This window comes from Kogia breviceps, chromosome 18, assembly GCF_026419965.1.
Source record: "Kogia breviceps isolate mKogBre1 chromosome 18, mKogBre1 haplotype 1, whole genome shotgun sequence".
NCBI classification, from domain to species: Eukaryota; Metazoa; Chordata; class Mammalia; order Artiodactyla; family Physeteridae; genus Kogia; species Kogia breviceps.
Genome location: NC_081327.1, coordinates 44,078,027 through 44,104,541, shown reverse-complemented (window position 1 = coordinate 44,104,541; position 26,515 = coordinate 44,078,027). Strand labels below are relative to the sequence as shown.

Sequence of the window (26,515 nt, the reverse complement as noted above, 5' to 3'; positions counted from 1 at the left end):
TTTAAGCAGTGTGCTTAAACCCCTCTCCTCGAGCACCAGGAGGCAAAGAGGGAAGAAAAGGTCTCTTGCCTCTTAGGCAGCTCCAGACTTCAACTGGACTCCCTCCCGGCTAGCCGTGGTGTACTAACCCCTTCAGGCTGTTTTCACTCTGCCAACTCCAGACCTTTCCATGGGATCCGCCCGAGGCTCAGTTCCCAGCCCCCCCCCCCCCCGCCCCCCCCCGTGGGTGAGCAGACAAGCCTTTCTGGCTGGTGAGTGCTGGTCGGCACCGATCCTCTGCGGAATCTCTCCGCTTTGCCCTCCGCACCCTGTTGCTGCGCTCTCCTCCGTTGCTCCGAAGCTTCCCCCTCTGCCACCCGCAGTCTCCGCCCGTGAAGGGGCTCTTAGTGTGTGGGAACCTTTCCTCCTTCACGGCTCCCTCCCACTGGTGCAGGTCCCGTCCCTATTCTTTTGTCTCTGTTTATTCTTTTTTCTTTTGCCCTACCCAGGTACGTGGGGAGTTTCTTGCCTTGGGGGAGGTCTGAGGTCTTCTGCCAGCGTTGGTGGGTGTTCTATAGGAGAAGTTCCACGTGTAGATGTATTTCTGATGTATCTGTGAGGAGGAAGGTGATCCCCGCGTCTTACTCTTCCACCATCTTCTCCGGATCGGGCTTTTCATTTTGTTGATAGTTTCCTTCACTGTACAAAAGCTTTTTAGTTGGATGTAGTCCCATTTGTTTATTGTTGCTTTTGTTTTCCGTGCCTGAGACATACCCAAAAGAGTATTACTAAGACCATTGTCAAAGAGCATACTGCCTATATTTTTTCCTAGAAGTTTTATGGTTTCTGATCTTACGTTTAAGTCTTTCATCCATTTTGAATTTGTTTTTGTGTATGTGTTGAGAGAATAGTCCAATTTTCCCAACACCATTTATTGAAGAGGCTGTCTTTTCCCCATTTATATTCTTGTAGAATAATTGCCCACATAACTATGGGTTCATTTTTGGGCCCTCTATTCTGTTTCATTGATTTGTCTGTTTTTATGCCAGTACCATACTGTTTTGATGACTGCAGCTTTTTTAGTATAGCTTGAAATCAGGGAGCATGATACCTCCAGCACCAACTCATTGTTAAATGATCTGACTAAGCCCTTTCTTTCTTTTTTTTTTTTTTTTTTTTTTTTTTTTTGTGGTATGCGGGCCTCTCCTGTTGCGGAGCACAGGCTCCGGACTTGCAGGCTCAGCGGCCATGGCTCACGGGCCCAGCTGCTCCGTGGCACGTGGGATCTTCCCAGACCGGGGCACGAACCTGTATTCCCTGCATCGGCAGGCGGACTCTCAACCACTGCACCACCAGGGAAGCCCTAAGCCCTTTCTTGAGGGAACTCCAGACTGTCAGGAACTAGTTTTCTTTCCTTGGATTGGTCATTCTCCTCAGAGAGGAGTTCTGTCTTCTACATGGAAGGTATAAGCTGGCTGCATTTTTGAGAGCACAGGGAGAAGGAAGCCAAAGGTATCATTCCTCTCTTAGAGAAGATTTACACTTAATTCTCTTGTTGCCAGTATCTCTGCTCTCTGCTGTGCATGGAGCCCAGAGTTCCTTTAGTTTAACCTCCCCAGAGAGTAAGCCTCCTGTATTCTGATAGGGTAGGGAGGGTGGTTATACAGTTTTGTGGGTAGGGGAATGGGAGAGTAGAGGCAGCTGCTTCTACTTTTAATGTAAATCTTGTTTATAGCCTCTCTTATACTCCTCCTTTATATCAAGATTAATTCCAGATGAAACAAAGATTTACATGTTTTTTTAAAAAATGAAACCTTAAACAAAGTTAGGCATTAAAAAAAATAATCTCATAGTGGAAAAGGCATAAACATGCCACAAAACCTAAAAGTGATAAACAAAGAGTGATAATATAGGTAAAAATTAAAGATTTCTGCATAGTATAAAGCAAAACAAAAACCACTGTTAAAAGACAAATAACAAACTTATAAGTACCCAGTACCACTGAAAGTCTGTCTAACACTGAGTGCCCCCTCAATGAACTTCCAGGTATTGGAACCACTCTGGTCCAATAGCACTGTCATCTCCTGCCTGTACTATTGTAGTAACTTCTTGAAAGTTTTTTCCACATCTACTTTGGCTTCCTTTAGTCTGTTCACCATTCCATCAGAACAACTAAGGGTTCTGTTCAAAACACTGATCTGATCTAGTCACTACCCCTTGCTTTAAAGTCCTTTAGTAGTTTCCTGTTGTTCTTGTGATAGAAACAAAACTAATAAAGCCTACGTGGCCCTGCACTGTCTGGCCCCCATCTGCCTTTCTTTATTTCCTACCACACTCTTCTTTTGGGCTTTGCACAAGAGGCTCACTGATTTTATTTTGACTTGAAGATTGGCCCTGTTTTCCTGGCAGAGGCTTTTGCACATGCTGTTTTCTTTTTCTGGAATGTTCTTCCTTCTCTCCATGTTTAGTTAACTCCTGATCATCCTTTACATCTCAGTGAAGCATCACTTTATCTGACTTTTGTGATCAGGTCTGATTCTACTGTTGTAAGCAGATAGTTTAGAGTACTTTTCCTTTCCCCTTATCACAGCTGCATTTGTACCTTTATCTTTGTGATTATTTGAGTAATGATTGTTTTTACCCAGAGACTGGAAGGTTTTATAAGAGTAGGAACGATGTCTGTTTTTGTTCATCATTTGTAGTGTATAACATAATGCTTATAATAGAGTTTGGCACATAGTTGCAGCTCAGTGGATGGCTGGATAAACAAATAACTAAATGAATTAATATGTACCCCTTAAGGCTTTACAGACCTAGTCTTTTGGAAATCCTGTTTACTGTTAATAGGAGGAAGTTTGAAGCCCTCTGTAGGAGTGAGTTCCATTTTTATTTGCTGTTCTTTTTCTCTGTAGGTTGCTGATCAACTCTGTGCCAAGTATAGCAAGGAATATGGCAAGTTATGTAGGACCAACCAGATTGGAACTGTGAATGACCGGGTAATGAACATAATTGTTAAACATGAAGCAATGGGTGGGGTGGGGGCAGGTTATTTTTATTGCCTGCAGTGAGTCCAGTGGGTACCACTGTAATGTAGGGTTAATCTGGGATTGCACATTTCATAGTAAGAGAGAGAACACTGTCTGGCGGTGCAGTCAGCTCCTTACCCCTGTCCTACACCTCTGATTGTGAAGCTTTCCGTCATCCTGTGTCATTCCTGATTTTGTACCTTATCCTTTGTGCCACTTGTGATTTATGGAGGTAGAAGTGAGGTGGGGAGAAGGGTAGATGATTTCAAATGTGGAAGGCAGCAGTATCAGTCTTTGAGGCATATGTAACCAGAGAATGTGAGAGATACATGGGTCTTGTGCTTTGTGATTGAAAAAAATAATTTAACTGGTTGGAGCTTCTTTTTTTCCCTCTCAATTTGAAATGTGAGGAACAAAGTTTAAAATTGATACAGGTTAGGCTTAGGCTGGTTGATGCAGATGCATCTTAACCCTGGATCTTTTACTTACAGCTAATGCACAAACTGAGTGTGGAGGCCCCACCCAAAATCCTGGTGGAGAGATACCTGATTGAAATTGCCAAGAACTACAATGTGCCCTATGAGCCTGACTCTGTGGTTATGGTACGTTTAGAGTCTTTTAGAATACAAAGGAAAATGAGTCGATATCACTGTCTTCGAAAAATAACCATTTTCTTTGCACTCAAGTTTGCATATGGGAGTTTAAGCCTTTGTCCAGTTAATGCCTCTGGGGTAACAATAAATATGCCTGCATCTATCAGAGTATTTAGGGATCAGATGAGATGAATGACTGAAAACACTTTGAAAAGGTACAAACTTTGATACAAATATAAAGTGGCATTATTGCTACTTTTCAGTGAAATTCAGGGAATTGAGAGGCCCCTTTGGGTAGCAAGAAAAGCCCCAAGACCCAGAACCGATCCTGAAAACATCTGTTGTGTGCCTGCCATGTGCCCCAGAAAGCTGAGAATACAGAAAATATATAAACAATGTCCCTGTCCTAAAGAGGCTTACAGTGAAAGAAGGGCAGATATGCAAATAGTAAATCAGCAGTTAATGTTGACCAGGTATAGTATATGTTTTGGTGTGCTGCTCTGACAACCCTCCCCCTGCCTGAAGTACACATTTCAGGACAGAAGCATTTATTCCACCAGCTCTTTTTTTAAAAAATATTTATTTTTGGCTGCATTGGGTCTTCGTTGCGGTGTGTGGGCTTCTCATTGCAGTGGCTTTTCTTGTTGCGGAGCATGGGCTCTAGATGCATGGGCTTCAGTAGTTGTGGCGCGTGGGCTTAGTTGCTCCGTGGCATGTGGGATCTTCCTGGACCAGGGCTTGAACCCCTGTCCCCTGCGCTGGCAGGCAGATTCTTAACCACTGCGCCAGCAGGGAAGCCCCTCCCTCAGCTCTTGAGAGTATTGATGACTGGTGGCTCACGCAGCTGAGTGGCCCTCCAGCAGTGGCCCTCAGAAGAGAGCTTCCTTACCCAGGGTCTTTCCTGGGGGAAGCTTGTATTTGGTAACTGGTCATTGCAGGGGATTAAAGACTCTGCCCGTTTGTCCCCAGTTGGGAGCACCTGCGGTAGGCCCAGCCTAGCTCCAGAACTCCCTCCAGAATTAGCTGACCCCTTTGTTGTGAATGCATGGCAGCCCACCTTCTTCCTTCATATCCCCACAGTTGTCTATCCCAAGAAACCTCTCCAGTAAACGTCCGTCATGCCTAATCTCCATCTCAGAGTCAGCTTCCGGGGGAGCCTAGCTGGTGACAGGCCTAATATGGGTTTCTCTCTTTTTCTTAGGCAGAAGCTCCTCCTGGAGTAGATACAGATCTTATTGATGTTGGATTCACAGATGATGTGAAGAAAGGGGGCCCTGGAAGAGGAGGTGGGGGCGGATTCACAGCACCAGCTGGTGGACCTGATGGAACAGTGCCAATGCCCATGCCCATGCCATCTCCAAACACTCCTTTCTCATACCCTCTTCCAAAGGGACCAGTAAGTACACATACAAATAAATACGGATATAAACTAGAAAATGTTACAGAAGATGACAAGTTGGCTCTGTGAATACACTCAGGAATTGTAGGTTATCAAGAGGATTTAGCAGTAAGAATATTTGATACTAGTTTATTGATCATATTGTGGAAAAAACAGCATTGGGATTTGGAGGAAGTCTTTTGGTTCACCTGTAGGTAATGAGGTGGAAAAATCTAGAGAGATGGTACTAGAAAAACTCCTTTTCATGTAGGGTTCTTGAACCTTTGGGACTTGTAGGTATATTAGTAGCTTTTTCCAAAAATGAATAACCAATACTTACTACCAGGTCTACCTCCTTTGTAGACAAGAAGATGAAAGTCATTACTAGTAAGAAAGTCTGGGGACTTCCTTGGCCAGTCCAGTGGTTAAGACTCCATGCTTCCACTGCATGGGGCGTGAGTTCGATCCCTGGTCAGGGAACTAAGATCCCATGTGTTGTGTGCAGTGCGGTCGTCTCCTCTCCCCCAAAAAAGAAAGTCTGGTAAGAAGCTTCCCTTGTAGACATTGAGGCAATTTAGTAATTTGAAGAATAGCCTTTGGGTACAGATCTTTAAAAATCTGGATTCTTCCTGATCACATGTGGTCCTTTTAGGCACTTTTTTCTTTTGGGGCTCTTGAATATATATATGTATTCAATGTGAATATATTCACATTGAGAAAATAGTTGTATACACACATATATTTATTTCTCCTTTCCTATTTACACACTTCAGAAATTGCAGATCAGGGGCAGTGTCTCTGATGTTGCCTTTCTCCTCTTGCAGTCGGATTTCAATGGATTGCCAATGGGAACTTATCAGGCCTTTCCCAATATTCATCCACCTCAGATACCAGCAACTCCCCCATCGTATGAATCTGTAAGTGCCTGAGCCTCTTTTATAAGCAGCAGGAGAGTGAACCCATGAAGAGAGAGCAAAATCCTGAGCCTCTTTTATAAGCAGCAGGAGAGTGAACCCATGAAGAGAGAGCAAAATAATGGCCACAGGGAAGGCACAGTTTTGATCACCTCCTAGTACTGGCATTGCTCTATGCTTTGGATTCTTGTGTTGCTTTAATATTACCCTGGAAATGGGGAGTGGTGGTGGTGGTGGTGGCAGCATCGTTGGTGGCAATGCTTTGTCTGCAGTTAAGCCAGGAATCAGGGAGGAGCTGCAGATCCTGGAAAGTTCTGGTAGGGCACTTGATCAGACTTGAGACTAGGCAGAGAATCATATTGAGCTGGTACAGTCTTGGTGCTAGAATATAATAATTAAAATAGCAGTTTTATAAATTTTCGACACTGTGTAAAGGAATAAGAACCAGATTTTTGTCTTAAGCAGATAAGTGTCTAGTAAATTTCAGCCTGTAGCATTAATTTTATATTTTAGTCTTATAGTTAAAGCTTGCTATTATTGCTGATATGGTAATGATGCCTTGAACTGTAGGTGGTTTTAACAGTTTTGGTTCAGAATTAGATGACTTTTCTGCCAGCCTTTTTCCTCATCTAGGGAGAGTGCCCTGTTCCTGAGCTTCCTTAGTGTTCTTTCCTTTGGTTTTTACACTGGGCCTGAATTTTTATGTTTTGGTTTTGCACGCATTGAACCATTGCCTACAACTGTTTCTAGGAATGAGGTAGAAGATCTTCGTTAGTATTTGAGGACTTGGTTCTTGGAGATGAATGCGGTGGTTTAGACTGCTTTCTCTCTGCCTGGAAGGTGAAGGTAACAGATTAAAGAGAGATGTTCTGGTGTGGTAAGAATTTTCTTTTCCTGTGCTTGGCAGTTATGAGTTCAACATGGTATTATCTATCTAGTTGGAGGAAGCTCAGGAAAGAAGTATAGGGGGCGGAGGGGCAGTTTCTTTGGAGCATTTTCTGTTGCTTTTGCTGAGCAGCTTAGCTTTTGTGACACGTGGGCTTATACCATTACTTTCACCAGTGATGCCATTGCTTTCTTCTCTGGTGATCTTTGTGTTTCAGGTTGATGACATTAATGCTGATAAGAATGTCTCTTCTGCACAGATCGTTGGTGAGTCAGAAACCCTCTTGAGAATTTCTCAGTACTGAACCCTTTGCTGTTTTCTCATCACTGTTCCTCCCTGATTGTTTTTATGCTTGTGGCATTCTACCCACATGCCCTGTTTTCTCCCCAAATGCAGTATGGTGGAAACAGAACTCAGGATTTCCTACTTCCAAAAAGAAAAGATCTTTCGTGGCTCCAAAGAATCTCCCAAGTTCCCTGTTTAGTATCATTATTCTTTTTCACCTTGTAGTTTTCAGTCATCCTCAAGTTTGGTATGTTCCTGTCGTTTCCATTTCCACTGTGCCTGGAAATACCAAATTTTTTTTTTTAATTTGGGCATTAAAGAGGGGGAAACATCACAAGTGTATATAGCTCAGTGACTTTTTACAAAGCAAGCATGCTCATGTAGCCATTCACTGAAAAATTAAAACACTACCAGCACTCCAGAAACCCAGAGGGGAATATTTTTTAAAATTGGGACAGTTTAGAGGTATAATTTACATACAAAAAATACACGGAAATGTATATTGTGATGAGTTTTGATGTGTATCTCCACACACAAACATTATATAACCACCACCTCAGTAAAGATACAAAACATTTCTATCCATCCATCCCCCACCCCCCGCAGAAAGTTACCTTGTGTTCCTTCCTAGTCAGTTCTATCCCAGAGGCAAGCACTGTTCTTATTTCCTAAAACTACGGTTTAGGTTGCCTGTTCTACAACTTAGATATAAATGGAAACATACAGTAGGTAGAGAGGGTGATGATTTTAACTTGTAGGGTATAAAACGGAAGACTAGAAATACAGATCACATTCTATTACATCAAACGGTATGAATGTTAACATTCCATATAAAATTTTTTCCCCATAAGCCTTAAAGAGTAGCTCATCCCAATAGAATTCTAGTACCATTTCTTGGACTTTATTATGGGAGTAGACCTTTTTGAAAGGGGACAGTCTGTTTAAATGAATGCTGTGTACCTAAGCCCCATGCACCACACTCTGACTTTCCCTTAAACTTTTTTCTCACTGTAGGAAAGTAAAACATCTATTCAACCATAATTAGAAAACGTAGCTGTTAATTGTCGACCTTTAGAATTAAATGATTATTTTTTAAAAAACAATTCCAGTATTTTGATTATTTCATTGTTTCTGCCAGCGGGGATTGTGGGGTTTGAGGATCTGAGCCACTGGCATTTTTAACACTGTGCTCCTTACTCTAATTTAATTAGGCCCTGGACCCAAGCCAGAAGCTTCTGCAAAGCCCCCTTCCAGACCCATGGATACCTATGACAACTTTGTACTGCCAGAATTGCCATCTGTGCCAGACACACTACCAACTGCATCTGCTGGTGCCAACACCTCAGCCTCTGAAGACATTGACTTTGATGACCTTTCCCGGAGATTTGAAGAGCTGAAAAAGAAAACATAGGCTTCATAAACCAGGCAAGGTCCAAGTTCTGGGAATTGAGACTGAGCAGTTTCTCCTTGTAACAAAGAATCTCCATGAAATTTTGCTTCATCTGTTAACCATCACTGAGTACACTCTTCCTCTGGGCTCTCTTCCTGCTCTTACACACTCTGCTGCTTTCCAGTTCTCCACTGCTCCTGAGAGACTAACAGCTGGAGATTGTGAGGTTGGAGCAGCTGGCTCCCAGCAGCCTTGCTTGTCCTTTTCCTGTCAGTGTGATCCCATTTCTCTCCTTCCTGTCCCACCATCCCTGCACAGGGGAGTGAGAAGGGGAGAGTTGTCAGAGATGGCCGGGTGGTGGAGGAGAGTACTTCCTGAAGTGTCTCAGCTCTGTGCTGAGGTTCTAGACTTAGAAACAAACCCCTCCGTACAGAGGGATTGGTGGTGAGTGAGATTCAAGGCCAAGTTGTGTATTTTCTTGCTCTTAATGGGAGAGAGAGAAAATGGCTCAGGAAGCCATTGTAACAATTCTTAGAAGCTGGGTCTTCTCATTGACATTATACACTACTCCTTGCTGCAGGGCACTGTTCCACCTGGATCCAGTTGCAAACTTTGGAAAGTTGAAGGCCTCTCTTAGTTCTACTGGATTCTCAGGGAGCCCTCTGTGGCCTTTTGCTTTATTTTGAGTGCTGTGTTTCCCTTTTAATAGAGGGCAGCACTGTATATAAATTCCTGTTTTTCCCTGTGGCATGTTCTGTTGGATTACATTGCTGGCCACATACTGGGCAGAAGTCACCATTCAAGGCTAAGGTGGGCTTCCAGTAGCCTTAATAGAAATATTCAAGTCTCTTGAGTAGTGAGCTGGAAAGCCTACAGGTGAAGAGGGGTTCCTGTTTTCATTTGAAAACGTTATGATCAAGAGAACCTTTAAAAAGTGATCTCAGATAGATTTTTGGTGCCCATGTGGCTGTAGGTGTTTTGCTTCTTCCCTTGACAGATGAGACTCTTACTGTTTTGCCCCCTAGCTAAGGCCATCCTTCCCCACAAGGATGGCTTTGGGATTGGAAGATACGACTTCGGCTTCTGTGTGGTGTATCTGTACACATTTGTTTCAGGCAACTTTTCTTTAATGTTTTTGATTGATTTGTATGTCATGGCTCAGTAGCTGCTAATAAAATTAAAAATTCTGTGCCCTGCTTTCTCCATTGTTTTGGTCAAATGACAAGGGGCAAGATTTTAGTGGAGAGTATTTAAGTAAGTGACCCATACTGGGCACAAGCCAGACCTTATTGGCTCCCTGGGTAATGTGGATGGATGCCTGGGGAGTAAGGGGCCCATTTCGATCTCAGTATTTAAGCCCAGATTGTTACCTGTGAGTTGGCTTGGTTACTTCTCTGTGACAGGGCTCCCCCTTAGCCAAGTCTCATGCTTGTATCTTTAATTAAAGTTGCACTGAGCTTACTTCTGACTCGTATTTCCCACAGTCATCCTGGAACATGAATGATGTTACTTGATGTTTGTTTGGCAGCAGAGCTGGTTTATCCTGCACCACTCTTGCAGTGTTTAACCCTGTGATAGTGCCAAGTTCCATAAACATAAGAATCTGCAGCCAAGGGGATTTTGATTCTTCACTAACAAAATTAACTAAGTATATTATAAGTATCTATAATTTTCTAAAGTACACCATTGCAAAGATCAGTATTAATATACTAAGAAGTAATAAGCCAAGTGAGGAGGTAACAGGATTAATGTTTTGAAACTTCATTTGTCAGTGGCCATTGCTGTTACAGCTGTTTGCTTACTTACATGTGTTCTGGTGCCGCTGTTTTCCTGACAAACTTGAGAGCTTCAGTAGCAGCATATCCATCAGTGCAGCTTCTTTCTGAGTCTGTCGGAAGACAAAAAGAGAAAAGCAAGGAAATCAAAATTGCTGCTAATGGTGGAGGAAAAAAGTACCAAAGATATATTTTTTTAAAAAAAGATATAAAGTGTAAAGATACTGTTTCCTTTAATGGTTTACTGTCAGGCCTTGGAGTGTTACTGCTATTTAACAGTGGAGGGCCAGCTATTTATAGGACAGTGGATGTAGAACATAATGTACTTTTGGTAAATTGGGTTTCCTAGGAAAATGGTTGGCAGAGCTGTGGAGAGTAATAAAGGGAGTATGCTGATACTGTGCGTTAATGTCAAGTCTCTAATCTTAAGAGCAGCTAAAATTGAGCTTTTCCAGTGATAAAATCATGATATGGTTTATATTTCAATTACTGAGTCAGAGTTACTTACCTTAAAGGACTTTATTTCTTTACCAAAGGCCATTAAAATGGCAGAAACAAAAAGGTTAATGATCACAAGTACCATCAAAACGACACTGGTTAGGAGGATAAGAAGGGAGCCCAGGACTGGGTTTAAAGCAATAACCTGGAAAGACAATAGGACACTTTGAGTTTAAACACAGAGTTTAATATCTACTTTAAAAATGTAAGATATATGCTAACATTTGGGATATATTCACGTAAGGAAACACTTATGTCTGGTGGAAACCAGAAAAGCAAAAATATTAAAAAGGAAAATACTTTTGAGTGGACAGAAAACGAGTGACTAAGAGTGTAAATAATTGTGCCTTCAGGGCTTTCACAAGAAGAAAACAGGTGAGTTGTAATGGAATTACAGGTGACTCAAAGCCCTTGTGAGTTGTTGGCAATTCAGGAAAATATTTCTAAACATGGAAGCTTCAAGGAATAGCAAAAGTGTGTTGACATAGGTACCAGCAATGATAATGAAAACTGTCTGCCATTCCAAGCACTTTCTTCTCTGAACATAGGAGCATTCCAATACAGTTTAAAAGGTGAGCCATAGAAAACTGGCTTTTAATGCTTTTTTAAAAATTGTTATCTTTAAAAGTATAATTACTGAGTTTTGCCATTCTTGCCGTTTCAGCACAGAGATCTTTCTCAGATGTAGGGCTTACGAGAATGGTTTCCAGTAAAATTTGGTTTCCAGATTCTTTAATTTAGGTGTTTCTTTTAAAAATGATTACTTTCCTTTGGTGTATTGGCTCATTCATTATTGCCACTGGACACTTTTATAAAAACCCAACAACTTAGAGGATGAATACTTGCAATAATACTACTGTGATGGAAATCTCTGTGACAGATATAATGGCTGCCAGCTTATATCTATTTATTTTAAAAGAGCTTAAGCATAACTCCAGGTCATCCAAACAGCTTGGGCAAACGCTGAGTTTGTGATGCAAGACTATTCCCAGTAAGTATACTCCATTTTCCCTTTTAAGTCTAAAAGTAGGTGTTAGCAAAAGTTTATTATGATTGTTACTTCTTTAAGAGCTTTAGTACATAAAGTGTTCCAGGGGTGAGGACTTCATTCCCTTGTGATTGGGGCTGGAAGCACAACAAAACAGTCCACCTGGGCTTCCCTGGTGGCGCAGTGGTTGATAGTCTGCCTGCCGATGCAGGGGACACGGGTTCGTGCCCTGGTCTGGGGAGATGCCACGTGCCGCGGAGCGGCTGGGCCCGTGAGCCACGGCCGCTGAGCCTGCGCATCCGGAGCCTGTGCTCCGCAACGGGAGAGGCCACAACAATGAGGCCTGCATACCGCAAAAAACAAACAAACAAAATAGTCCACCCAAAATAGCAGTTATGTTAATCTTTCTTAGATTTTAGGAAGGTGGTGGTAACTTTCCACGTTAGAAACTATGTTAATTTACCCATTTTAATTAGTAACCTTTGATTTCTAGAGTATCAGAATGATGAGCTTTGATGAAAATCTTGCCAGTTTCACTAATTTGAATTGCAGTTTTTTTCTTATCAAATTTATATATGCTAGTGTTTGGGACCCAAAACCTCACCTGGGTTTCCTACTTTATTTTTTATGTTGAGTAGAAAGGGATTTGTGTAGGTAGTTCCTGGGAGAAAATAACAGCCTCTCTGAAATTAGTATTTATAAACAGAAATAACTGCAGTTCTTTCTGGAATTGTACCTCCCTAATTTTTCTTTTTTAAGTCACTTCCAATTGTACCCTTCAAAGGGCCGTTGAGAAAGCAGCAGCAGCAATCATGTTAATCTGACGAGGTATGAGAACACAAGTTCAGGCCCAGTGTCTTTGGCAGTAAGATTAAGGATAGAAGTGAGAAAGGTGGGACTATGTGCTTAGGAGAGGAAGGATTTCTGAAGGTAACAGCCACTCAAAAGCTATACAGTATCTATGGGTAATACCATAAAATAATGGCAAAGGAACTAAGTTTCTCCCTTTTCCAGTATGCAGTGGTACAGTAGGGGCTGCTTTTATAAGCAATTCTCTTGTTTGATATATTAAACCAAATAGAATTCTGCAGGGAAACCAGGAAGAGGGTTTTTACCTCCTTGTGATGAGAGATTCCCATCAGGAGACCAACAACAGTCACTGGTGAACTGAGAAAAGTTCGGTAGTCAGAGATGCTCCATCCAAACAGCAGGTTAAACTGAAAAAGAGAGAACTGTCAGATGGGGGTGGAGAGCAGTAGAGGGGACTGCACTTCTTTGGGTCCTGAGGTGCTTGATAATGGTGAGGTCAAGGTAGAACCAATGGAATGGAAATTAAGGACGTTCCTTAGTGGCCATTCAAATTGCTATGCCTAAAAACTACATAGAATTCTTCTGTAATTATAGTGTTTTCATATAAATTTGGCTTCCATATAGTTCATCCTGTGAACTAAATGTTATCCCCATTTTAGAGATGAAACAAATATCTTGAGTTTATCATACTGCTAATTAAGTATGGACCTACACAACTAAAACCAGCTCCACTGTCTTCTCCAAAACTCATTGCCAACTTGAACTGATGGTTTTCCATTTAGTGACCTTTTCTAAGGGAAGCAATGTGATTCCAAGACTACAGCACTTAGGAAAACACAGACACTAGATGCAGCAAAAGCAGTTCTAAGGGAAGTTTATAGCAATAAATGCTTACATTAATAAAAAAAGATGTCAAATAAAAAACCTAGCTTTACTGCTCAAGGAACTAATAAAAACTGAGCCTAAAGTTACAAGAAGAAATGAAATAAGATTAGAGCAAAAATAGAGACTAGAAAGAATAGGAAAAAAAAGTTAGCTTTTTTTTTAACAATAAAAGTGACCAGCCTTTAGCTAGACTAACCAAGAAAAAAGAGCATTCTAATAAATTCCATAAACGAAAGAGGAGACATTACAACTGATATCACAAAAATACAAAGGATCATGAGCGACTACTAGGAATAATTACACACCAACAAACTGGATAACCTAGAAAAAATGGATAAATTCCTAGAAACATACAACTGAATAATGAATAAACAGAAAACCTGAACATATGAAGTATAAGTAAGGAGACTGAAGCAGCAATCAAAAATCTCTCAACAAAGAAAAGCCCAGGACTAGATAGCTTCATGGGTGAATTCTATCAAACATTTAAACCTTTAAATTCTTGGACTTCTCTGGTGGTCCAGTGGCTAGGACTCTGTATTTCCACTGCAGGGGGGTGTGGGTTCGACCCCTGGTCAGGAAACTAAGATCCCATGTAAGTCAATAAATGTGATACACCATATTAAAAGAATGAAGGATTAAAAACATCTCCATTGTACATAAATATACAATGGAATATTAGCCATAAAAAGAAACAAAATTGAGTTATTTGTAGTGAGGTGGATGGACCTAGAGTCTGTCATACAGAGTGAAGTAAGTCAGAGAAAAACAAATACCATATGCTAACGCATATATATGGAATCTAAGAAAAAAAAAAGTCATGAAGAACCTAGGGGTAAGACGGGAATAAAGACACAGACCTACTAGAGAATGGACTTGAGGATATGGGAAGGGGGGAGGGTAAGCTGTGACAAAGTGAGAGAGTGGCATGGACATATATACACTACCAAACGTAAAATAGCTAGCTAGTGGGAAGCAGCCGCATAGCACAGGGAGACCAGCTTGGTGCTTTGTGACCACCTAGAGGGGTGGGAGGGAGGGAGATGCAAGAGGGAAGAGATGGGAACATACGTATATGTACAACTGATTCACTTTGTTATAAAGCAGAAACTAACACACCACTGTAAAGCAATTATACTCCAATAAAGATGTTAAAAACAAAAACATCTCAACAGATGCAGAAAGAGCATTCAACAAAATTTAACAACCTTTAATGATAAAAACACCCAACAGATTAGGCAAGAAGGAATGTACTTCAACATAATAAAGGCCATATATGTCAAGCTTATGGCTAACGTCATACTCAATTGTGAAAAGCTAAAAGCTCTTCCTCTAAAATAAAGAACAAGACAAGGATGCCAACTTTCACCACATCTATTCATCACAGTACTGGAAGTCCAGCCAGAGAAGTTAGGTAAGAAAAAAGGCATCCAAATAAGATTGGAGGAAGTAAAACTGTCTTTGCAGATGACATGGTCTTATATATAGAAACCCTAAAGACTCCACCAAAAACCTGATTTAAAAAAATGAATTCAGTAACGCTAACAGAATAAATCATAATACAAAAATCAGTTGCATTTTGTTACACTAACAACTAGCTGAAAAAGAAATTAAGAAAACAGTCTCATTTACAATAACATCAAAAAGGATAATACACTTTGGAATAAATTTAACCGAGGTGAAAAATCTGTCCAATGAAAACTATAAGAGATTGATGAAAGATATGAAAAAGACAAAAGTAAATGGCAAGATTTCCCACATTCATGGATTGGAAGAGTTAATATTGTTAAAATGTCCATACTACACAAAGTGATCTACAGATTCAATGCAATCTCTATCAAAATTCCAGTGGCATTTTCCCCAGAAATAGAAGAAGTCCTAAAATTTGTATGGAACCACAAAAATACCGTGAATAGCCAAAATAATCTTGAGAAAGATGAACAAAGCTGCAAGCATCACACTTCCTGTTTTCAAACTATATTGCAAAACTATAGTAATCAAAATTCTATGGTATTGGGATAAAAACAGATACACAGAACAATGGAACTGAATAGAGAAACCAGAATTAAACTCACACCCATAGATTCGGCCAACTAATCTATGACAAGCGTGCCAAGAATACACAATGGGCTAGTCTCTTCAACAAATAATGCTAGGAAAACTGGATTTCCACATGCAAAAGAATGCAGTTGGACACTTATTTTGCCATATTCAAAAAATCAACTCCAAATGGATTAACAACTTAGACCTTAGACCTGAAACTGCAAAATTCCTATGAGAAAACAGAGAAAGCTTCTTGACACTGGTCTTGGCAGTTTTTTGGATATGACACTAAATGCACAGGCAACGAAAGGTAAAACAAGTGGGACTACATCAAACTAAAAAGTTTCTGCACAGCAAAGGAAACAATAAACAAAATGGAAAGGCAACCTATGAAATAGGAGAAAATATTTGCAAACTATGTATCTGATAAGGGGTTAAAATCCAGAATCCATAAAGAACTCATACAACTCAATACCAAAAAAAAATCATCCTGATTAAAAAATGGGCAAAGGACCTGAATACACATTTTTCTAAAGAAATACAAATGACCAACAGGTATATGTAAAAATCACTAATCATCAAGGAAATAACAAACCGAAACTGCAATGTGATATCACTTCACGACTGTTAGGATGGCTATTATCAAGAAGACAAGAAATAACAAATGTTGGTGAGGGTTTGGAGAAAGGAGCCCTGTTGGTGGGAATGTAAATTGGTACAGCCATTATGGAAAACAGCATGGAGGTTCCTCAAAAAATTAAAAATAGAGCTACTAGATGATCCAGTAATCCTACTACTGGCTGTATATTGAAAGGAAATGAAATCAGCATCTTGAAGAGATATCTGCACTCCCATGTTCATAGCAGGATTATTCACAAAAGTGAAGATATGAAATAAGCCAAACAAAGAAACATGTATGATCTCTTGTAAGTGCAATTTAAAAAAGTCGAACTTACAGAACCAGAGGGTAGAATGGTGGCTACCAGGGGCTGGGGTGGGGAGGGGGGTGGGTGGATGTCAGAGTATACAGACTTTTAGTTTTAAAATCAATAAGTCCTGGAGATCTAATGTATAGCATGATTATAGTTTATAGATCATAGTTAATAGTAATGTATACTTGAAATTTGCTTAGAGAATAAGAGTTTTATATCACACTAAAAACAAAACATGTAACCATTTGAGGTGATGGATATGTTAATTAGTTTGTGGTAAACATTTCACAATGTATTCATATATCAAAACATCACATTGTACCTTAAATATATACAATTTTAATTTCTCCATTGTACCTCAATAAAGCTGGGGAGAAAAGAGAATCAACCTAAAAACTATTACTTAACAAAAAAATTGAAGCTGGCTGGGTACTTAATGTAATAAAATCAATAGCCTTCATATATTCAAACAATATTTACTTAGAAACTATAGTGAAATAAAATCTCATTCACAATAGACCACAAAAGATAAACCTAACAAGAGATGTGCAAGAAATATATGAAGAGAATTTAATACTACTGAGGGATACAAACGCAAATGAGAAAAGAAAAAGCATACCACACTCCCAGATGGAGCATCATAAGCTACCAATTCCCTAAATTAATTTTTATAAATCCTTATTTTGTTTCTGTATAAATATCTAAATCTCTACAACGGAACAAGCTCTTAATACATAAAAAGCTCCCATTTATCAAAACAAGCAAACAAAACCAAGCAGCCCAATGAAAAATGGGCAAAAATTATAGAATGACATTCATTCATTCTTTCAATCAGTATGTACTGAGTGCTCACATACACCAGGTCCTGTTCTAGGTGCTGGGAACACAGCAGTGGACAAGAGTCCCTGTCCACAGAGCATTCACATTTGAGGGAGGGAGGGAGACAGGCAATAACCCAACAATATTCAGATGATAATAGTGCTATGAAGAAAAACTGAGCCGCGGAGCAACTAAGCCCGTGTGCTACAACTACTGAAGCCTGCGCGCCTAGAGCCCGTGCTCCGGCAACGAGAGAAGCCACTGCAGTGAGAAGCCCGCGCACCACAACGAAGAGTTGCCCCCGCTCACCGCAACTAGAGAAAGCCCACGCACAGCAACGGAGACCCAACGCAGCCAAAAATGAATGAATGAATTAAAAAAAAAAATACTGAGTAGGAAGAGGGGATAGTGTTCTGTGAGGAGGGAGCAGTGCTATTTATTTACAGGATGATTAGAGGTTTCTCAGAGGAGGTGACTTATGAGAGAGACCCTAATAAAGTTTGGAGCTCCCAATGCAAACGTCAGTCAGGGCAACAGCAAGTTCCAAGGCCAAGGCAAGAGCATGTGCATCGTGTTTAAGGAGAGCACAGAAGCTTGTGTGGCTGAATTAGTGAATGAGGGTCAGAATGAGGGTAGGAGAAGTAACAGATGTAGCTATGGCTCCGGACAGGGAAGGCCCTAGAGTAAGCTTTAGAAAGGGTTTGGGCTTTTAAGTATGATGGAATCCATTGGGAGGTTTTGAACAGGCACAAAACACATTTATGTTGTAAAAAAAAATAATATGGGGAAGATGGAATGAAGAAGGGCAAGGGCAGTGGCAAGTTTTGTCCGTATGAGAGGTGAAAAATGGTTCCTTAGTTTAAACTTGCATTTTCTCATGAGTGCAGTTGCAAACCTTCTGTATATTTCAGAGTTACCTGTATAGTATGAAAACACCCATGTTCACTGAACTGTTGGCGATGTGGGCAGATCTAATAATACATTGCTCATGGGAACATTAATTGGTACAATTGAGGAGAACAATTTGGCAGTATCTTTCTAAATGAAAAATGGATATACATTTTTAGCAAGTCTTTTCAAGGGACTTATTTTACAGATATATTTGCACATGAGTGAAATTACATATGTAAAAGGGTATAAATGGTAGTATTATTGTTAACAGCAGAAAAGTGGAAAAAACCTAAATGTCTATTAATAGGGAACTGTTATATAACTTATGGTACATCCACGCAATGGCATACTATATAGTAAATGAATAAAACATAAAAGGGACAGCTTTATACATGCTGATAGAACAATCTCCAGGCAAATTAAGGGGAAAAGGCAAAAAGGCATGACAATGTTTATAGTATGCTGCTATTTATCATCAAATGTATTTGCAAATGTATAGATTACCTTCTGAAAGAATTCACAAGTATACCTTGGAGGTACTATGGGTTTGGTTCTAGACCACTGCAATAAACCAAGTCACATGAACTTTTTGGTTTCCCAGTGCATATAAAAGTTATGTTTAGGGAATTCCCTGGCTATCCAGTGGTTAGGATTCGGCACTTTCACTGCTGGGGCCAGGGTTCAATCCCTGATTGGGGAACTAAGATCCTGCAGGCCTTGCGGTGTGGCCCCCCCCAAAAAAAAGTTATGTTTACATTGTATTATAGTCTATTAAGTGTACAATACCATTATGTCTAAACAAACAATGTACCTACACCTAAATTAAAAATACTTTATTGCTAAAAAAACTTTATTGCTAAAAAATGCTAATCATCATGAGCCTTCTTTTAGCAATAGTAACATCCAAGACCACTGATCACAAGTCACCATAACAAATATAATAATGAAAAAGTTTGAAGTATTTCGAGAGTTACCAAAATGTGACACAGAGACACGAAGTGAGCAAATGCTGTTGCAGAAGTGGCGCCAATGAATTTGCTTGACACAGGGCTGCCACATCTTCAATTTGTTAAAGAAAACATGCAGTATCTGCAAAGTGCAATAAAGTGAAATGCAGTAAAGTGAGGTACGTCTGTATAATCAATTGGGAATGTAGTTGCCTCTAGGAAAGAGAGAAGGGGAATCGGGATAAAGGAGAGTTGCACAATATACATCGTGGTACATATGGATTTTCTACATATTCATGTTTTAATTATGAAAAAATGTTTTAACATGAAAGAAAAAGATTATGTTACAAAATTTGGCAGGGAGAGGTTTGCAGTAGGTTATTAAAGGGCCTAGGGTCCTGCAGAAGATAAAAGAGAAAGGTAAAGGGTGACTTAACCTTCAAAGATGGCCTTACTTTATATTTCTTAAATAAAAACTATGCAATTGTAGAATTGTGATTAGTGTTTTTTCACCTCAGAAGAAAGTCAAGAGAAAAAGCAAGTTTAAATTGCTGTAAGAGGAATTTTAATTAAATCCTACAAAAAAAATTCTTCCCTAAATGTGTTTCAACATTGGACCAGGCTATTTAGGAAAGTTCTGTATTTATAGGATACAGATTATCTGCCATGAATGGCTTGGGCTTCAATATTCCTGAAAACAAGTGGACTAATGGGACTGGGCTATATCAATTCTGAAAGCAAAAATTTTTTAGCAGTTGAAGAGTTAAAAAAAGGTTAGTTACAATTTTTACTGCTGTTTACCCCATATCTACTTAATTTTATTTCATTATCTACATCTACAGATTGCTGTTGCTCTTCTTTAGTATGTCCAGGTAACTCATGGAAACTCTGGTCCTAGTACAACCAGAGCTCCAACTGCCCCAGTTAGTAACAACAGCTAACACCCATCGACTGAACAGTATGTGCCCGCCACTGTTCTAAACACTTAGATCTACTAAGGTTTTTTTTTTTTTTTGCGGTACGCGGGCCTCTCACTGTTGTGGCCTCTCCCCTTGCGGAGCACAGGCTCCGGACGCGCAGGCTCAGCGGCCATGGCTCATGGGCCCAGCCGCTCCGCGGCATGCGGGATTTTCCCGGATCGGGGCACGAACCCGTGTCCCCTGCATCGGCAGGCGGACTCTCAACCACTGCGCCACCAGGGAAGCCCTACTAAGGTTTTAATCTTCACATCTATCTTACAGGGTAAGTCCTAAGATTATCCCCATTGTACAGATGGGGAAACTGAGGCACAGGAGGTTGAGTAATTTACCCAAGAACGCACTGCTGGTAAGTGGAGAGCAAGGATGTGAACCTGGGCAGTCTGGGCAGCCTTCTGAGTCTGTGCCTTTGGACCACGACACTACACTGTAAAGCGAAGGAGTCTAAGAGGAGAACATGCCTATAGTGATGGCACTAGCCTCAGCCACCCAGGGTCTGATTCACTTTTTATTTAAGTCAGTATAGACAGTTACTGACTGCAAACAGAATATGCCCTCAACCTAGAACTGTCACCATTTAAAACTGAACTAGAAAGAATCAATGTGCAATGTACAGAAGTTGCCATCTGTTAAAACTCTTAAATGCAACAAGTACACGTTTAAGAAAAGATTATACAGATGTAGAAAACAAACTTATGCTTATCAAGGGGGAAAGTGGGGGAAAGATAAATTGGAAGATTGGGATTGTATATATACAGTATTATATATAAAATAGATAACTAATAAGAACCTGCTATATAGCATGGGGAACTCTACTCAATACTCTGTAATGACCAATATGGGAATAGAGTCTAAAAAAGAGTGGATATATGTATAACTGATTCACTTTGCTGTATAGCAGAAACTAACAACATTGTAAATCAACTATACTCCAATAAAAATTAATTTTAAAAAAAGGACTGTACATGTTTGCTGAGATGAACATATTCAGATTTTTTTCAGGAACCTAGGAGATGTTCCAAATCCCAACAGAAAGCCACCAATCCTGAGATTAATGAATGTAACAATTTCCAGAATATAGCTTAATAAGATATAAAGTTATAATATGGCAAGGTGTTGGTAACTGGTGAAAGATACTGAACAAGAAGCATTCATACTGGGACTTCCCTGGTGGTTCAGTGGTTAAGAATCCGCCTTCCAATGCAAGGGACGTGGGTTCGATCCCTGGTCAGGGAACGAAGATCCCACATGCCGTGGGGCAACTAAGCCCGAGCGTGGCAACTACTGAGCCCACGCACCACAACTAGAGAGACTGTGGACGCAACTACTGAGTCCACATGCTCTGGAGCCCATGCGCCACAACTAGAGAGAAGCCTGCGTGTTGCAATGAAGAGCCCGTGCACTGCAATGAAAAGATCCTGCGTGCTGCAACTAAGACCCGATGCAGCCAAATGAAAAAAATAAAAATAAATTATTTTTAAAAAAACAAAACATTCATACTAACTCCTCTTTTTTTCTTTTTTTGACTGCGTTTGGGTCTTCGTTGCCTGCATGCGGGCTTTCTTTAGCTGTGGTGAGCAGAGGCTACTCGTCGTAGCGGTGCCTTGGCTTCTCATTGCAGTGGCTTCTCTTGTTGCGAAGCACAGGCTCCAGGCGCAGGGGCTTCAGTAGTTGTGGCATATGGGCTCAGTAGTTGTGGCTTGCAGGCTCTAGAGCACAGGCTCAGTAGTTGTGGCGCATGGGCTTAGTTGCTCCGCGGCATGTGGGATCTTCTAGGACCAGGGCTTGAACCTGTGTCCCCTGCATTGGCAGGCGGATTCTCAACCACTGTGCCCCCAGGGAAGTCCCCATGCTAACTTCTCTTGATGGTGAGGTTCTTTTGAGGGTACAAACCATGTAATGTCCATCATTTTATTAGCTCCTAGGACAGTTCCCAGGATACTAGGTGTTCACTACATATTCGTGGAACTGAACTGGATAACCAAGAAAAGTTACACAGACACATCACAGACTTGGGGATGACTGCACATCAGGCAATATATCAAAATATCATCTGGTGTGGAGATCTTTCTGGTTATACTGTTTTCATGGTTCTGTGCTTATAGAACAAACTTCTCAGCTACATGTGGTTCCCTCCTTCACAAGGAGGCAACCAGTCCCAGGGATCACTCCAGTTACTTTTCATGTTGTTAGTGAATGAATTCTCAGTTTTGTTTATCAGCCTCTTGTGAAACTCATCAGTGGGAATCAGCCTTCATGGGCCTGATCACCCTTGGGTGAACAGACATAAACCTGAACCTGCTTAGATGGGGCCCTGGGAGTGGACCTTTGGCTGCCCACAGAGGTGCAGTCATTTTGAAAAAGCCAGCAGACCTTTCTCCAGTGTTCTAATGGGTTACTGCAGGGGTGTTTGGAAAACCAACTGCACCTCACATTTGCAGGGCTGGGCCCCAGGACTGTGTTCTTACCTCTGTAATTGCTGTACAGGTTAGGAAGGAGGGTGCTACTGGCCCCGGGGTAGAAATGCTTAAGAAGTTTGATCTCTGAGAAGCGGTAAGGAAAGCTCTTGTGGATAGCTTGACGGAGGTAAAATCTATTGGAGTTGTGTGCTGAGTAGACTGCAGTCATCAACAGGATAAGGAAAAGTATTTGTACTAGTATTAGAAGAGAAAATCATAGGTGAGTAGTTAGCTTAGAAATCCTCTATATGTTTTTCTTCATTTTTTTCCTAAGCTTACAGACTTTTACAGGTCAAAAACAGTCAAAAGTTGTCAATTTGATACGGTTCAACCTAATAATTGTAAACAGATAAGCAAAAGCATTTGGCTCTTAGTGATATCTATATCTATAAATCTACATATTCCTTCCCAGAATTATTCTGCCACTGATCAGAATTTTTACTTAAAAATAAGATATATAAAATCTCACACAAGTGTTGTATTTTAGTTCTTAGGTCTAAATGTCCCCCCAGACCACTCCTTTCATCTCCTCCCCTCCCTCTCCCCAGTTATCTATAGATTGTCTGTGTTCACAAGAAGGGAAGGCATGATAAAAACAGAATGTAATAACAGAATAACAGAATAACAGAATCTAATAACCCAAACACTAGACGTGTTGAACCAGTTACTTTACACTTACAGGAAAGCAGTTTTTTTTTTTTTTGGCCATGCTGCGTGACATGTGGGATCTTAGTTCCCCCATCACGGATTGAACTCGTGCCCCCTGCCGTGGAAGCGCAGAGTCCTAACCACTGGACCACCAGGGAATTCCCAGGACATCTATTTTTCAAAGCATATTCATTTTCCCTCCACCATGCGATGTAGATCAAGTTTCATAATTACATTCTGCAGGTAGAGAAAGTGACTTAACTGAAACACACAATTAAGATCTCAAGATTCCAAGTTCAGGAATCCTTCCTTTCACCCTACAGCCTTGCTTAAGGGAATCCAGAATTTTTCGAGGTGAATATTTTAAAATAGTTTTCCACCCTTCTGTATTTTCCATTTTATTCTCATTCCCCCTTTCCTTGCTGGGAAATGTGCTGCTGTATCAACAGGTTACCATTTTCTCTCCATACCCAAAATATCTCCTGTCAACTTGAAGAATTTCTTCTCTTTCAAGGTTCTTTCTGGGCATTTAACTGGACCATTCATAGCTGGGGCTATGTAGATGGGGTTGTTTTCATCTCTTGAACCGGGGAATGATGAAAGACATCTTGCTGTCCAAAATTCAAATATAGGCCAAAAAAGGGGATCTTGCATTAAGTAGTTATCCATCAACATTTGCTGAGCATCTACTATGAGTATTTCCTGTTAAATGTTGAAATAGAGAATAAAGCTATCTAAGCAGCCCTTCCCAAACTATCATGAAAGACTTAAAAAAATTTTCCAATCCATCAAGGACTGATACTTTTGTAAAAATACAGTAAAAACGAATTACTAGGAAAATGACATAGAACAGAGGCCTACAAAATACAAGCCCCATTTTGAAAATTAGATTCAATAGGCCTAAAATTAGTCTGCCCAACGGCTCTAAAAGTTTCTAAATGCTTATTCTCAACTTCTGTACTTATCTTGGACTAGAAACACACTTTTAGTCAGTGGACCACCTGATGGGAGCACTGTTCCAGAGTGGTGTTTCTCAAAGTTTAATGTGCAAGGGGATCACCTGGAATTTTGTTACAATGCAGTTTCTGGGGTGAGGCCTAAGATTCTGCATATTTGACAGTTCCAGGAGATGCCAGTGCTGTGAGCAGAAGAACCTAGAGACACACAAATCCAGACGGAGAGAGAAAGGGAGTTAGAATGTGACCGAAAACTTGTCCGCCTGTAGGAATCAAGTGCTGAGGGATCACTGAAACGAAAAACCTCCCTGAGGATTTCAGAGAAGGTGGCCCAGAGGCAGTGACATGTGACATCTGTTTTGAATGATGAGTCAGAATTCTCTAGATGGACAAGGATAAAGACAAGAAAAAAGTCATTTTAGCAGAGGGAACAGCAATTCAAGAGATGAAGAGATGAAATGAGGACTAGGAAGGCAGTTTGAAGTCAGATTACTAATTTTTTAATCTCATAAGGAATGAGATGCCAACCCCTTAGCAGCATGCCCACCACTCAGTTTAAGAAATAAGTGATTGCCAAGATAAAATCCGCTGTGCACCTCTGTGATGGTATCCCTTATTTCCTTCAGAGAGCTAATCCTCTCCTAAATTTTGGAGTGTATCAACCTATGCATTTCTTCATTAAAAAATATGTCTCTAGGGCTTCCCTGGTGGCGCAGTGGTTGAGAATCCGCCTGCCGATGCAGGGGACACGGGTTCGTGCCCTGATCCAGGAAGATCCCACATGCCGCGGAGCGGCTGGGCCCGTGAGCCATGGCCAATGAGCCTGCGTGTCCGGAGCCTGTGCTCCGCAATGGGAGAGGCCACAACAGTGAGAGGCCCGCGTACCACAAAAAGAAAAAAAAAAAAAAAAAAAAAAAAGTCTCTAAGCAAGACATGCATTGTTTTGCATGATTAAAATGTTGTGTTAAAAAAAAATGGTCATGAAGAACCTAGGGGCAGGATGGGAATAAAGACCGAGACGTAAAGAATGGACATGAGGACACGGGGAGGGGGAAGGGTAAGCTGGGACGAAGTGAGAGAGTAGCACTGACATATACCAAATGTAAAATAGATAGCTAGTGGGAAGCAGCTGCATAGCACAGGAAAATCAGCTTGGTGCTTTGTGACCACCTAGAGGGCTGAGATAGGGAGGGTGGGAGGGAGGGAAATGCAAGAGGGAAGAGATATGTGGACATATGTAGAGTAGATGCATAACTGATTCACTTTGTTATACAGCAGAAACCAACACACCATTGAAAGCAATTATACTCCAATAAAGATGTTTAAAAAAATGTTGTGTTAACTTTTCCTGCAGTTTACTTTTCGGCCATCTTTGTGAGTTTCATCCATGTAATATGAGTGGCTCTAGTCACTTTTTAGAGGGTAGACTCCCTCAGGTTTGATGACTGAATGGGGGGAGGGATTTAGGATTATTCTTTTTTTTTTTTTGCGGTACGCGGGCCTCTCACTGCTGTGGCCTCTCCCGTTGTGGAGCACAGGCTCCGGACGCGCAGGCTCAGCGGCCATGGCTCACGGGCCCAGCCGTTCCGCAGCATGTGGGATCTTCCCGGAATGGGGCACGAACTCGTGTCCCCTGCATCGGCAGGCAGACTATCAACCACTGCGCCACCAGGGAAGCCCCAGGATTATTCTTATGTTTTTAGAGAATGGTGATGCCATTAATTGAAATGAGAAAACAGAGTAAAGAAGTGAATTTGTGGGGCAGGCAAATAATTCTGCTTGGGGCATGTTTAATTTGAGATACCTGCAGGCATTCAGATATAGAGGGTAAGCAGTTGGAAACAGCACTTGGGGCTCAAAGCTAGAAACACTAGGAAGGAATCTAGAATATAGGGAGGAGTAGAAGCATTGAGAGATCTAGGGAGGGATGGATCATAAAGAATGTTGGTGACGCACTGGTTAGTCTTGGGCTGAGAAGAAGGTGCAACAGCTGGTCAGAGAAAAAATCCTGAATGGACAGATTCCTCTGAGCCAGTAAGGTGGCTAGGAGTCCACTGTTCTGATACAATTTGCTATTTGCAAAATTAGATATTAGTTAGAACTACTTGAATTACCCAAGACTGCCAAGATCCTCTTGGTCTGATGTTCCTCCTCTTTGTGAAGCCACAGCATCCTGTTCAGCAGCAGAGAGTAAAACAATGTGAGGAAGATCACCTAGACAGGAAAGTCAGAGGAGAAACTTAATGAGCAGATATTGCAGGAACCAAGAAGGTAGCACCACTACGTAAAGGTGAAGGTGGGTATGATTAATACATTTCAGTGACTTGGCCCTTTATTTTTATGGAAAACTGAGAAGTAAGTAAATTCATAATTATTTTTGCATAACCATGAAGATGTGGTTGATATAATATTAATCTTTGTATTTTTGCTTGCAGT

At 40.9% G+C, this 26,515-nt stretch overlaps 2 protein-coding genes across 8 annotated transcripts in view; one reads left to right on the top strand and one right to left on the bottom strand.

The window, feature by feature from the left end:
* Positions 1-26,515, top strand: part of IST1 (IST1 factor associated with ESCRT-III) — a 69,553-nt gene that overhangs the window by 32,430 nt on the left and 10,608 nt on the right. For 5 of the 7 annotated variants that reach the window (XM_059043975.2, XM_059043972.2, XM_059043976.2 and 2 more), the window contains 6 exons: positions 2,892-2,975; positions 3,497-3,607; positions 4,800-4,994; positions 5,801-5,893; positions 6,994-7,042; positions 8,273-9,640. In XM_059043975.2, the coding sequence (XP_058899958.1) occupies positions 2,892-2,975; positions 3,497-3,607; positions 4,800-4,994; positions 5,801-5,893; positions 6,994-7,042; positions 8,273-8,472 (732 nt within the window). In that variant the 3' untranslated portion in view covers positions 8,473-9,640. Of the gene's footprint in view, positions 1-2,891; positions 2,976-3,496; positions 3,608-4,799; positions 4,995-5,800; positions 5,894-6,993; positions 7,043-8,272; positions 9,641-26,515 lie in introns of those variants that run through there. The other 2 variants (XR_010837987.1, XM_067020339.1) reach the window with 1 other exon arrangement.
* The window catches only part of LOC131744389 (polycystin-1-like protein 3), a 24,471-nt gene continuing 10,799 nt past the window's right edge, over positions 12,844-26,515 (bottom strand). The window contains exons 5-9 of the mRNA XM_067018374.1: positions 26,194-26,293; positions 24,184-24,277; positions 23,594-23,825; positions 22,485-22,670; positions 12,844-12,929 (exon numbers count right to left, since the gene is read on the bottom strand). Of these exons, the coding sequence (XP_066874475.1) occupies positions 12,925-12,929; positions 22,485-22,670; positions 23,594-23,825; positions 24,184-24,277; positions 26,194-26,293 (617 nt within the window). The 3' untranslated portion in view covers positions 12,844-12,924. The remainder of the gene's footprint in view (positions 12,930-22,484; positions 22,671-23,593; positions 23,826-24,183; positions 24,278-26,193; positions 26,294-26,515) is intronic.